This window comes from Orbicella faveolata, unplaced genomic scaffold (assembly GCF_042242905.1).
Source record: "Orbicella faveolata isolate gen_17 unplaced genomic scaffold, um_ofav_v1 contig_34, whole genome shotgun sequence".
Lineage (NCBI taxonomy): Eukaryota > Metazoa > Cnidaria > Anthozoa > Scleractinia > Merulinidae > Orbicella > Orbicella faveolata.
Genome location: NW_028301563.1, coordinates 6949386 through 6963975, shown reverse-complemented (window position 1 = coordinate 6963975; position 14590 = coordinate 6949386). Strand labels below are relative to the sequence as shown.

The 14590-nt window shown below is 40.6% G+C and overlaps 3 protein-coding genes and 1 pseudogene across 3 annotated transcripts; all 4 read left to right on the top strand.

Annotated features, from left to right (window-relative positions):
• The first annotated feature begins 4317 nt into the window (after positions 1 to 4317).
• Positions 4318 to 6319, top strand: LOC149104458 (uncharacterized). The gene has a single exon (XM_089271583.1). It carries the CDS (start codon positions 4579 to 4581, stop codon positions 5947 to 5949), a length of 1371 nt encoding a protein of 456 aa, XP_089127709.1. The 5' UTR covers positions 4318 to 4578; the 3' UTR covers positions 5950 to 6319.
• Positions 6320 to 8714: 2395 nt separating this feature from the next.
• On the top strand, positions 8715 to 10667 carry LOC149104457 (uncharacterized; annotated as a pseudogene).
• LOC149104456 (uncharacterized) lies at positions 10628 to 11152 on the top strand. Its single transcript, XM_089272233.1, has one exon. It carries the CDS (start codon positions 10628 to 10630, stop codon positions 11150 to 11152), a length of 525 nt encoding a protein of 174 aa, XP_089128359.1.
• Positions 11153 to 12347: 1195 nt separating this feature from the next.
• On the top strand, positions 12348 to 14590 carry LOC149104455 (uncharacterized). Its single transcript, XM_089271596.1, has one exon. The coding sequence runs from the start codon at positions 12891 to 12893 to the stop codon at positions 14304 to 14306; it is 1416 nt and encodes a 471-aa protein (XP_089127722.1). The 5' UTR covers positions 12348 to 12890; the 3' UTR covers positions 14307 to 14590.

The following is a 14590-nucleotide window of genomic DNA, read 5'->3' as shown; positions in this document are numbered from 1 at the left end:
TCTTGGAGGGAATGGTCATATCTCCAAATCAGATCGTTCCACTGTATGGTCAGATCGTTGCACAAAAAAGTTAGATCGTTCCACAAAAATTCAGATCGTTCCACAATATTAGTTCAATAAAAGATCTTTAAAATAGTAAATAGATTGCTCTACGAGTGAAATTCGCCGTGTAAGTTCTGAATACCGCTCACATCATGCAGATGATCGAACAGGACGATAAAAAGTTTCTAGGATCGATACTAAGTAAATGTGTCTAGGTCAACTTGAAGTTCGTTCTTGTATAACCAGCCTCATTGTCAATAAATTCAACTTAGCTAGTGCAACAAACTCACAAGTACATGCGCTTGTAAGTTTAAACAAGGTGCAGTATCCGAGAGGGAAAAGTGCTTCTCAGTTAAAATCGGCTTTCAAACCGTGACCGATGAAGAAGTAAGTTTGATTATTTTATGGCTAGCTCCATCAGCGAGTATAATAAATCAAATCCTACGCTGTGATTGGCTACTCAAGCTGGCAAGATGGCGCTACCTTGCCCACTCGGGACTACCCGCTGAGTCCCGCGAGAAAAATTTCCCCGAAAGCCATATAGTGAATCCTTTTTTATCCATAAGCTACTGGAGTGCTGTACTTTGGAACACTATATCCACGTACTATACTGATGATTTTAAGCAATGCTATGCCAAAGTTAGAAAAGACGTTTTTATTAAACAATTAGACTTTAATGCGACCTCGGTTAAACGCAAAACAAGAACGTGACGGATTTTAAGTTTTATTAGAATTATGGAATTCAGTTTTATTGGAATTCTAAATTATTAGAATTGTAGAATTATAGAATTGTTAGAATTGTGGAATTATTATATTATTACTGTACATATTTCTGTTTTTCTTAAACTTTTAGCTAGATACACGACCCCACAAGAAAACTTATTGCTTTAAAACCAAATCTTGTTTAAATAAAGGATTGTTCTTGTTGATGCTGCTGCTGTTGTTGTTGTTGTTGTGGCTGTTGTTGTTGTTGTTGTTGTTGCTGTTGTTGTTATTGTAAGGTCTTCGTCAATACATAGACTGATTGACTGATTGATGCAAAACGGAGGTGAGAACGCTAACTTTGCAAATGCCATGATCATATATTGAGTTTGATAATAAGGCTTTAAATTGCTACTATAATCATAGTTAAATTTAAAACCGTTCCTGGCCAACAACAATAAAATTATAGAAATAAAGTTAAGAATTTTCGTTGAAAAGGAATATTGTATTGTCCTCTTTTTTTATCAAAATTCTTAAATTTATTGCCATTATTTTAGTTTATTTATTTCTTTTATCAGAAGAAACTCCGGCTTGTGTTTTAACAATATTTTTAGCCAGAAAACGTTTTCAAATTTTATTATAATTCATCCTGGCTGCAATCTCTAAAACTTTGCCTATTGTTATGGTTGAAATTTTTTAAGACAATAAGCTTTTCGTTATTTGCACGAAGAAGGAAAATATATTGAAACTTCGACAGCCCGCGCGTCATGAAGCAAACTTTCCCTTCCGTACCCCCGGTAAAATTGTCGTTGTTCTGAGCGAAATTTCCCTTACCCCACCCCAAGAAAGGTGATATTATCAACATCTGGTCGTCAACGAAGATTTTGCATCTCGCGCTCGGAAATTTGCTACGCATCGGTTCTTTCAAACTTTTGTTCTAGAAACAAAAGAGCCTCGAAGCTGCAAACAATAAAAATGCCCACAAAAGGAAGTTAATCCCAGAGCCATTGTATATATATTGAAACTTCGACAGCCCGCGCGTCATGAAGCAAATTTTCCCTTCCGTACTCCTGGTAAAATTGTCGTTGTTCTGAGCGAAATTTCCCTTATCCCACCCCGAGAAGGGTGATATTGTCAACATCTGGTCGTCAACGAAGATTTTGAATCTTGCGCTCGGAAATTTGCTACGCGTCGGTTCTTTCAAACTTTTGTTCTAGAAACAAAAGAGCCTCAAAGCTGCAAACAATAAAAATGGTAGGTAGGTAGCTAAAGGTAAAACTTTATTTATGCAGGGTGACCCATTCAGCACAGTGGCTGGTATCCAGAGGGGCCCTGCTAAATACAATTTCTAAAATATAAAACGTCTAATAGTATAAAATAGTTATAAAAATAGAGTTAAAAAAAAAATTACGTCTAGTAGTTGAAATAGTTATATAAAAAGAGTTTAAAAAATTGAAACGAGTTACAAGCATGAACTGGTAGGGAAAAAAATAGATATCGTAAATTAGGTGCTATAAATAAAATGGGCTTTGACAAGATTTTTAAAAGAGGAGAGTGATACAGCTTGTTGGATTTTACAAGGTAGTAAATTAAAAAGGGCTGTGCCAGAAAATCTAAAAGTACGTTTGCCAAGGCTAAGTTTGGGTTTGGGTAGATGGAGGTCAGCCTTCCTTCGAGTGTTGTAACCATGTACATTGTAGTTCCTAATGAAATAGTTACTTAAATACTGAGGAACTAAGTTATGCAAACATTTAAAAACTAAAACACATTTGTGGATTTTACGGTTCGTTTCTAAGTCAGTCCACCCTAAAACATTAAAAGTATCTCTAGAAGAGTCACGCTTGAGAATGATACGGGCAGCACGGTTTTGCAACCGCTGCAGACTTTTGCTGGAGCCAACAGACAGTGCACCCCAAGCAGTGTCAGTATAACTTAAGATTGGCTCAATAAGGGTATTGTAGACGCACTTCGCTGCTTTAAGAGTGAGGCAAGATCGTATACGTGCTAGAAGTCCTAGACGCTTATTAACGTTTTTACAAGTAGTGTCTATATGCTCTTTCCAGTGAAGCTGTTCATCGAGCATAGTCCCAAGGTAAGTGAACTTCGGCACTCTCTCTATGTCCTTGCTTTGAATCTGCAGGAAAAAGTCTGAGGTGGTTTGCAGCAGTTGTCTTGTTCCAAAGAGTAACCCTTTGGTTTTGCTCTGGTTTAGTATTAGCTTACTGTTCACCAACCACTGCTCAACACGGTTGAGGTCTTCTTGTAAATTTTCCCTGATGTTGCTAACCTCAGATCCAGAATAATAGATAACAGTGTCATCCGCATACATGCTAATCGACGAGTGCAGTAAACATTGAGGCAAATCGTTTATGTGTATCACAAATAATAGAGGCCCCAACAAGGAACCCTGAGGAACACCGAAGTCGAGAGGAAGGCTGGATGATAACTCCTTTCCATATTCCATCGTGTCGTATGCGTGTTTCACTAATGTGTCAAAGATAGTTCCCATGGACTTCTTTTTTATACTAAATTGTTCCAATAGTCGTCTGAGTTTTTCTTGTTCAAGTCTCATTGATTCTTGTTTGTGAAATTCTTCCACTCGTTTCTGCTCGGGTAAGGTTTGATCGTTGACGTACTGCGTGTGAGTAGTCGCTGCTTCTTCGTACAATTTGTTTAATTCGTTTATCCATACTTCGTTTTGCATGTTGTTTCTGTGTCAATTGGTCAGTGATACAGTATTTGGCAATTATCGTTTGTCACGTTATGCGTGCGTAATTATGTGAAATTATAATCAATGACGACACAAAAGGGCTGTTGTCCCGTCACTGAAGTAAGCTGGAAACAAAAACAGCGGTCAAACGTCTACGCATGTGCGAGCTATGGGTCAACTAAATTCGGCTAAAATATTTTCATAACCTTGTTCTTTTCGTGGGTCATCGACATCCTATAAATAACATTGCCCTCGTTATTTATATATTTGTTTGTGTTTTAGCTTGCACAACGAGAGCTATCAGAAATAAGAGTTAAAAATTGTTCTACCTTGTGCTTGTTGCAGGTCTTTCCTTTCCGCGGTATGTATTTTCCGTGCTTCTTGAATTTTTTGTCCGCCTCGACTTTGCATTTAGTGCACCAGTTTGTCCAAGGTTTGTAGTTTGGAAAAGATTTTCCCACCTGGTCAAAGACCTGGTACAGGCGGTTTGGGATCGGTATTTTGGCCAGCTATGCCCTCGTGACGATGGACATGAACATCGTTTGTCGTTTCGATTCATCTCGTTCCTGTGCCTCAGACATATCCTGGATCCGGACGGAATCCTCCTAGTCCTTGCCAAGATTTTTCCAGCTCGTCTGAGCGAAGCCGAATCACTGCAATTGTCTTTTTCTTCTCCAGTTTTTTCTTCTTTTACACACCGCTTGTCCGTTTCCGGCGTCACGCATCGTGTGATTAATAAAAACAAGACATAAACTTTTTTGGTAACGCTTAAAACAAAATGGTAAATCAACAGAATACCGGTAACTTAATTAACTTTGTGCCTGAAAAGTCTTAAGTCTTCCTTTTACCTACTTTCTTTTCCTTTTACAGATTTCTATGAGCTTTTCAATTTTTTTCGTAAATTTTGCGTGACACCGGTTGTTTTCCATATTTTCCTTTAAATTTTTGCGCGGGAAATTGGCGCCGCGGCTGCCAAAAATGTACCCATTTGCGCATGCCCGACGTTTGACCGCTGTGTTGCTGGAAACTGTTAACCGGGCCAGCCACGGTAAGAGCATTCTAGCGGTACCGACCGATGAGGTTGCTTGACATTACTGTAACGTGTTCGCAAGAAACGGTCAAAGATGCGACCAATATTTGGGAGGATCGGAGGTTTCCGGTTATGGAGCTATGGATTCCTCGCTCTCATCTGCATTGCTTTTAGCATAAAAATGCTGTACGAGAGTGAGAAAAATTGGTATTTTGACACCGCTGCCAAAGAAAGTCAAATTCGTAATAATGCTTACGCGGAAAACATTAGTCCAACTCCAAGCATCCCTTCGATAACTATGTTCGTGAGGATGGCAGGCAAACTAAAAGAACACAGGACTCGTTTTTACTGTGATTTTTACAGGACTGCCGTTCTCTTCTGGCCTGCATCGTTTGGGAGGACCGTAGTGGTTCTTGACGAAGAATCAGTGGAGGATCATGTTCATGCAAATAACTTAACAAGTCAAATCAAACAACACTTTCCAGATCGCAAACTTGAGGTGGCCTTCGAGTCGTTACCCAAAGACGCAAGTGTTTTAAAGTTCAAGGGTTCTCGAAAATCTCCGGGTTACAACCGCCAACTCTGGAGTAGTTTCTTTATTGATCTATATACAAACGATCCCATTATAGCATGGATGGATAGCGATGTTGCGTTTCTGACACCAGTGACAAAAGCAACCATATTTAACGGCTCAAGGATACGCATCCTGGGTTCTGAGTGCTCTATGAAAATCAGCTGGGTGCGAAACTGGGCGCGTGTTACCGAAAGCGCACTTGGGTTACCGATGGTGGCAGATTTCATGACGTATTTTCCTGTCTACATTTACCGCGACACTTTCACGCACTGCAGAGAGTACATTCTAAAGAGATTTAATACAAGCAACTTTGAAGAAGCTTTTGAGAAGATATATCATGGTGACAATTTGATATCGCCTGTCAGTGTGGTGATTAGTTACGCTTGGTTCTTCGAGAGAGATCGATACGACTGGAACCTAAAGATATGCAGTGAGCTGAAATCATACAATAGACGGCTCCCAGTCGGCCACAAAATTACGCCACAAGACACAGAGGATATTCTGTCCCAGCCGCAAACGGCTTTTCATGTGCCTTACGCAAAAGAGACCCTTTTCCCAAACATCTTTAGCAGTTACTGTCTGTCACACGAGGCAGCGGGAAACCCACAGGCCATGTGCTCCAATCATTCAGTTTCACTAGCCGATAACTTTGTTCTTTTTTACCACGATCTTCAAAGGATCACTCCAGGTGAAACACCGTGCACTGGTAACAAGAAAACTGACCATTGTTTAAAAGTTCTAGATCGTCATTACAACCAAGTTGGTCTGGACATCAGAAAAGGACGCAAAATACAATGGAAGGATTTTGAAACGGTCGACACCCTTGCAAATGAGATTGGCATCATATGTAGTAATCTGGTAATGAATGATGGCAAAGTAGAAAGGCACTAACCTGATTAGAGTTGTTAACTTAGAGTCATAATTATGATTATGATTATTATGTTGAGAACATATCTTTCATTTGGATTAGCCCACATGTGGAACATGTTTTAGTTGGGTCCGAACGTTACGACTCCCTTCCCCGCCCCCTCCTACTCAGGTGCTAAATAGGAATCCAAAGTAGCCATCGATGATTTCGGAGATGGGTAATCCGTGGAGTCAGGATTTAATCAGCAAAATATTTAGTCTGGAAACTGTAGAAAGATTTTATTGATCTAGGATCAGGAGTTATTTACTGATGGGCTTTTGAGACTGACTGTTCAGCAATTTAATAAACCGGGCGCATTATGATCAGAGATGTCCATGCTCCGAATTGACGCAATCTGTGGGCTTAAGCGTTTTTTTTCATACACTTCCCTGTGGTGCTGAGTCATGTACTGTCAGCCTAGTGAATGTTTTTGTTGTTGTCAATCGGCCGTGGAACCTATTCACCTATACTGTAGGTGTTTGAGAATTCACTCAGCTGCTCTTTCAAAAGACAATCGTTGCTCCCTGACCCTAGAATGAAATCAGTTGTGCGAGGGTCACGCAAGCAAGAAAGTATATCTGTTTTAATTTCTTTAATTGAGAGACATCAACTCACTTCTTTTGTTTATTTCTCCTGAATTCGTTGTGATTTTTTGACGAACGTCCACTGGGACAGCGATGAGTAGGTACAGTGTGTAGATACCTTCCGCTATCCGGAAACTTTTCCCTGGGATCAAAGATTAAGACCACCCAGATAATAAAGGAACAAGCTAGATACGGGCGTGGACAGCTGGTCGACTTTTTCCGAAGGGAGTTTCCATCAGGTGTTTCCTGTTGAACACTTGCTTTCCAGGATACAACCTGTGATCAGGCGTTCTTTTTTGTTCGAACGGGGAAAGGGGTTTCCCCCGTTCGCCCACCAAAAAAACGCCTGATCACAAAATTTCCCGGATAGCGACACAGACCGGCCACGGGAAATACAATATCTTTTATTCCTTTGAATATCGGAAAAACCGATGTCTGTGGTCGATTTTTGCCCCAGGCTCTTTCACGTGCGGTATGGTCCGGTTATTTGTCCTGGCATAATGGCCTTGAGCTTGATCCTGCTTGGACTCTGCTTGGCGAGGTTACGAGTTCTCGAATTTCCAGCTGCAGATGTTATTTTCATAAAGTGTTATGTCTGGATCATTCGTGTTCTCATTCAAATGTAGCTCTGCCGTAAAGCAGCTTTATAGGTTAGAGAGTTCTCGTTTCCCGTTCTCTCCGCCCCGGGAACCTAGTCGAAAACATTTCACGCTATTTTTGGAAATCGTCCTTTTTTAATACCAGGTCTTTAGAACTGGAATGTTATCGCCCACAAAACGTTTTCAAATGGAAATTAAGCAAAATTAAATTTAAAAATCTGATGAACTTTCATTTTGACTATAATCCTGTATTTTGACTGTGTCACGTAAAATAACTTCACCCGACGAAACATGGCATGAAGTTGTCACGGTTAGGATGATACAACCATTTAAGCCCCCAGCTTAAACAGTCATGTCAAAGGAAAAAGACAAAGATTTATATCAGTGAATGAAATCTTAAATCTTGTTACTTTTTTTTTCGCCTCCTGTCATTTAGAAGGGCGAATAAGCGAAAGAGGGCTGGAATAATCTCGAACTGAATGATGCAGCCCATTAAATTTTCCATTTTCTATTGTTTACACCCTTCACAGAGTACAATTAGTTATGGTTGTTATGTAGTGGGGGACGTGCACTCGTAAACTTCCTAGATTTTTTTGGGTCCGGCTCGGCCAAAAACAAATCAAACTTTTGACTCGCGCGTGATTTGGTCCTGCACTTTGAAACTTAATTCTCAAGGGCTTCAGTGTTTCTAAGGAACCCATTGACTCATGGCACCTTGAAGCCGAGGAAAATTTGTGTGCCAGCTGACGTCAAGCAATAATTTTTTCGCATTTTATTTTACCAAAAATTTTACCGAAAAAGTTTATGAGTCTTGTTTTTATTAATCACACGATGCGTGACGCCGGAAACGGACGACAAGCGGTGTGTAAAAGAAGAAAAAACTGGAGAAGAAAAAGACAATTGCAGTGACTCGGCTTCGCTCAGACGAGCTGGAAAAATCTTGGCAAGGACTGGGAGGATTCCGTCCGGATCCAGGATTTGTCTGAGGCACAGGAACGAGATGAATCGAAACGACAAACGATGTTCATGTCCATCGTCATGGGGGCATAGCTGGCCAAAATACCGATTCCAAACCGCCTGTACCAGGTCTTTGACCAGGTGGGAAAATCTTTTCCAAACTACAAACCTTGGACAAACTGGTGCACTAAATGCAAAGTCGAGGCGGACAAAAAATTCAAGAAGCACGGAAAATACATACCGCGGAAAGGAGAGACCTGCAACAAGCAGAAGGTAGAACAATTTTTAACTCTTATTTCTGTTAGCTCTCGTTGTGCAAGCTAAAACACAAACAAATATATAAATAACGAGGACAATGTCATTTATAGGATGCCGATGACCCACGAAAAGAACAAGGTTATGAAAATATTTTGGCTGCCTTTAGTTGCCCCATAGCTCGCACATGCGCAGACGTTTGACCGCTGTTTTTGTTTCCAGCTTACTTCAGTGACGGGACAACAGCCCTTTTGTGTCGTCATTGATTATAATTTCACATAATTACGCACGCATAACGTGACAAACGATAATTGCCTAATTGCTCTATCACTGACCAATTGAAACAGAAACAACATGCAAAACGAAGTATGGATAAACGAATTACAAGAATTGTACGAAGAACCAGTGACTACTCACACGCAGTACGTCAACGATCAGACCTTACCCGAGCAGAAACGAGTGGAAGAATTTCACAAACAAGAATCAATGAGACTTGAACAAGAAAAACTCAGACGACTATTGGAACAATTTAGTATAAAAAAGAAGTCCATGGGAACTATCTTTGACACATTAGTGAAACACGCATACGACACGATGGAATCACAAAATAAAGACGTAAACACTCCCGAAGCTTTGCGCAAAACCGAAAGAGATTTAGATATCGCGCTCGCGGGCTGTAATACATTGCATAACACAATGCTCGAGCTACTTGACCACGAAAACGTCGAAAAGGAAATCGAATGGATTCGAAACATGCACGCTCGCCATCAAGAGATCAGTGGCCGTATCGAGGCATTTATCTCGACTAAAAGAAACGATAACAAGGCGAAAGACAAAGGCAATCTGCTACAACTCGAAAAAATCAAGATGCCGTCATTTCACGGAGATTTAAGAAATTATCCACAATTCAAAACAGACTTTGAAAAACAGATCATGCCGTCAATTAATGCCGAGAACGCACCATATGTTCTCCGATCATGACTTGGAAAGGAACCAGCCGGTACGGTAAAAAGCGTCGATGACGATAATAATGCGATGTGGAAGAGACTGGCCGAAAAATACGGCGATCCTGCAATAGTCGCCGACGTCGTAATGTGTGCAATTCAAAACATGAAACCCATCAGAGAAGGCGAAAACAAAAAAATCGTCGAATTTATCGACGTCATCGACGACGGTTACCGAGACCTGAGAAGATTAGGTCTAGGGAAAGAAATAACCACAAACAGTTCTGTGAGCATAATAGAAAGAAAATTACCAAATGATGTGAAAAGAGAGTGGGCGAAACTGGTAAGCTCCGAACACAGTTCCGTCGATAAAAAAGACAAGTTTCCAAGTCTGTTAAGATTTCTCCTTGAACAAAAACAAGCAATAGAATACGAAAACGCAGAACTACGCTCAAACAGCAACCTTCCAGTAAGGGGCTCACTTCATCATCTAGAGAAAAGGATTGACAAAGTCACCATCCTAGAAGGACAAGATACATCATGCTAGAAGCGAAACAAATGCCTATAACATGAAGGTGCTAATCACTGGACTAATGAATATATCTCTCAAAAACAGTACAAGAAAGGCGTGACACATTAAAGGAAAAGGGAGCATGCTGGTACTGCTTAAAACGGGGTCACAGATCTCAAGACTGTAGAGGCAAGAAACCATGTGGCGTTAACGACTGCAAAACACTACATGAAGAAGAACAGGACAAAATATCGCCAACTAACATTGTTTCCGCAAGCGGTATTGCAAGTGTATGCAATAACGAAATTGAAACGTGCTTACTCCAAATACAAAAGATACCTACAAAGAATGGATTCGCAAACGTCTTGTGGGACACGGGGGCGTCATTATGTTTTATCACAAACGCAAAAGCAAGAGCTGAAAACCTCAAGGGTATCAAAACGTAACTGTCAATTATCAAAGTAGGCGGAGAAAGTGAAAACGAGGACATCTTTAAGTACAAGCTCCCACTCATTGACAAGCAGGGCAAAACAGTCGTATTCGACGTTTACGGAATCGACAAGACAACCTCCCCCATTCCAGCAGCCGACATAAAAGGGGTCTCTAAACTATTCAAACACGTATACGAGGACGAATTAATAAGGCCCACCGGAGAGGTTGACACCTTAATAGGCTATGAATACGCAGACTTCCATCCTTTAAAGGAACGAAGTTCTGGACATCTACTTTTATTGAGAAATCAATTGGGACGATGCGTAGGTGGAACACACCCAGTTCTCAAGGGAATCAACGAAAAGTCCCTCATTGGAACTATGGCCCATCATGTCGAGATGGCAAAAATCGAAGACTTCTACAACATGGACAACCTCGGGATACAATGTAAGCCTCGCCGGGGTGGATGTAAGTGCGGTAGGTACTCACTCGGTAGCAACACCTACACAGTTAAGGAAGAAAAGGAGTTAGTATTAACTGAGAAAAATCTGAGCCATGACGCAAAAGAAAAATTCTGGACTACAGAATACCCTTGGATCGGAGATCCTTTTGATCTCCCAGACAACAGAAGAGCAGCATTCGGCATGCTAATATCAACCGGAAAACGACTTTCTAAAAATAAGAAACACGCTGAAATTTATCAACAACAGATACAGGACATGATAGATAGAGATGTAGCTCGCAAACTAACTCGAGATGAATTGCAGAAATACAAAGGACCTGCTCACTACATTTCACATCACGAAGTGCTAAAGCCAGACTCCAAATCCACATCAGTAAGAATTGTCTTTAAAAACGGTGCCAATTACATGGGTCATGTATATACTAAACGAATATTGGGCTAAGGGACCCGACCTTTTAAACAGTCTACTAGGAATACTCATTAGATTTAGAGAGAATGTATTGGTATTAATCGGCGACATCAAGGAAATGTATTACACAGTCAGAACGGGAGTGCTGGAACAACACATGCACTGCTTCCTCTGGAGGGATATGGATACAACTAGAGAACCAGACACGTACGTTATTCAGAGGATTTCCTTTGGAGATAAATCTTCTGGAACTATAGCAACTGTAGCACTACGCAAAACAGCAGAGATGGCTAAAGAAAATTACCCGAAAGCATCTGAGCTACTCATAAACAATACATACATGGATGACATCATTAATAGCGTTGACAACGTTGAAACTACCAAAAAGCTCACGAATGACTGGCTCCCGCCAGTTGGGACTCAGATTTTTTTCTTTGTCCCACGCTCGTGTCATGTTGATTAATTCACCTTCACATTGCATACCGAGCTTAAAATTTAATTAAAATTCAAGGGGAAGCTATCAGACCGATAGTTCCGTTTGTTTATATTGTTCACCAATAAATTTACTTCCGCGCCCCAGTTCAAAAATCATCTCTAATTATTTTCAACTTTTTTAGACTGTGAAAGCCGTGAAAGCCAAATGTAAAAAAGGAAAATAAAACCCACTTAATTCAATTTCATTCACTATGCGGGATATATAGTTGACGCAGCCTGCGTCAACTATATCACGCATAGAAATCGAGAACGAATAATCTAATTGTTTTACTAGAAATCTACTAGTCGTTCACTTTATCTAACTCCTCTTCACAGACACTTCGAAAACGCCAAGAAGCGGCCGTCATTTTGTTAAGAAGGGCACATTGCTACGCTACTCACTATCTAGCTACTGACCGAGTTACTTGTTGTCGAAGGTTGAGCGGATCTAAGTACATACAGATTTTGAAAGCCAATATTTCCATTAATGCTAAGAGCTAAAGTTTTCTTCATGTACTACGTTTCACAAGTTCTTTTTAGCATACCAGTGACGCTCGATTTTCGTTTGGATTGATATTGTGGTGCTCTAGTCGCTGAAAGTTGAACAGTATCGTTACTCAAAAATCCGATCATTAAACCATTACATCAACCTTCTGTGAAAAAGCACTGATTACTGACACCACTTTGTCCCTTAGTAACACTACTAAGGGACAAAACAGCGAGTTTTGTTTCCCCTCCGCCTCGACCCTTAATTTTCCCGGAGGCGAAGCTTCGGGAAACTTGAGGATCTCGGCGTCAAAAAAGCCCACTGTTTCCATGGGGCCCGTCTTTAACTGAAGGGCGTAGTGCTTCTAACAACCCATTGAATCACTCAACTTCCTGTGTTTCTAAAAATTATAAATATAATTGTAAGAATTTATGTGAGAGTTTTTTTGATGTGTTACGACGGTAAAAGATAAATATTTCGTGATGACGGCGCGAGCGTGTGTGTATATATGGATATTTAACTCGTGAGTTTCGATGGTTTAATTATCCCCTGATTTAGGCGGTTGTTGTAAAGACTTCTTTCGATATTGAAAAAAAAAAACCACTGCAGATTCGTGAGAACAATATGTGAAGTAGCTCCCTGAAGAATCAAATCAGAGATCTGACACAAGGCTTCAAAATCAAAATTGTGCAAGTTCTCTAATGTCCTATATTCATCACGTAGGGCATCTAAGCACATTCTAGCGACTCCGATGGGGTCGCTAGGTATCAAACCAATTAGCTTTCATACCTAAAATTTTATGACACTTGAATGAAGATTACTATTTTTTATTATTATTTCTTCACAACTTCACAAGAAACGCTCATAAAGATGGCAAAAAATATTTTGGAGATCGTAAGGTTTAAATGGAGGCATGGATTCAAAATAATCGCTCTCATCTGTTTGATTTTTAGCATAAAAATCCTCTACGAGAGCGACAAAAATGGGTATTTCCACACCGCTGCCAAAGAAATTCAAAATCGTATTCATACTCAAACTCCTAGCATCTCATCGATCACACTGTTCGTGAGGATGGCGGGCAAACTAAAACAACACAGGACTCGTTTCTACTGTGATCTTTACAGGACTGCCGTTCTCTTCTGGCCTGCATCGTTTGGAAAGACAGTCGTAGTTCTTGATGAAGAATCGGAGCAGAATCATATTTTTGCCAATAACTTAACAATTCAAATCAAACAACACTTTCCAGATCGCAAACTTGAGGTGGCCTTCGAGTCGTTACCCAAAGACGCAAGTGTTTTAAAGTTCAAGGGTTCTCGAAAATCTCCGGGTTACAACCGCCAACTCTGGAGTAGTTTCTTTATTGATCTACATACAAACGATCCCATTATAGCATGGATGGATAGCGATGTTGCGTTTCTGACACCAGTGACAAAAGCAACCATATTTAACGGCTCAAGGATACGCATCCTGGGTTCTGAGTGCTCTATGAAAATCAGCTGGGTGCGAAACTGGGCGCGTGTTACCGAAAGCGCACTTGGGTTACCGATGGTGGCAGATTTCATGACGTATTTTCCTGTCTACATTTACCGCGACACTTTCACGCACTGCAGAGAGTACATTCTGGAGAGATTTAATACAAGCAACTTTGAAGAAGCTTTGGAGGAGATATACCATGGTAACAATTTGATATCACCTGTCAGTGTAGTGATAAGTTACGCTTGGTTCTTCGAGAGAGATCGATACGACTGGAACCTAAAGATATGCAGTGAGCTGAAATCATACAATAGACGGCTCCCAGTCGGCCACAAAATTACGCCACAAGACACAGAGGATATTCTGTCCCAGCTGCAAACGGCTTTTCATGTGCCTTACGCAAAAGAGCCCCTTTTCCCAAACATCTTCATTAGTTACTGTCTGTCACACGAGGCAGCGGGAAACCCACAGGCCATGTGCTCCAATTATTCAGTTTCACTAGCCGATAACTTTGTTCTTTTTTACCACGATCTTCAAAGGATCACTCCAGGTGAAACACCGTGCGCTGGTAACAAGAAAACTGACCATTGTTTAAAAGTTCTAGATCGTCATTACAACCAAGTTGGTCTGGACATCAGAAAAGGACGCAAAATACAATGGAAGGATTTTGAAACGGTCGACACCCTTGCAAATGAGATTGGCATCATATGTAGTAATCTGGTAATGAATGATGGCAAAGTAGAAAGGCACTAACCTGATTAGAGTTGTTAACTTAGAGTCACAATTATGATTATGATTATTATGTTGAGAACATATCTTTTATTTGGATTAGCCCACATGTGGAACATGTTTTAGTTGGGTCCGAACGTTACGACTCCCTTCCCTCGCCCCCTCCTACTCAGGTGCTAAATAGGAATCCAAAGTAACCATCGATGATTTCGGAGATGGGTAATCCGTGGAGTCAGGATTTAATCAGCAAAATATTTAGTCTGGAAACTGTAGAAAGGTTTTATTGATCCAGGATCAGGAGTTATTGA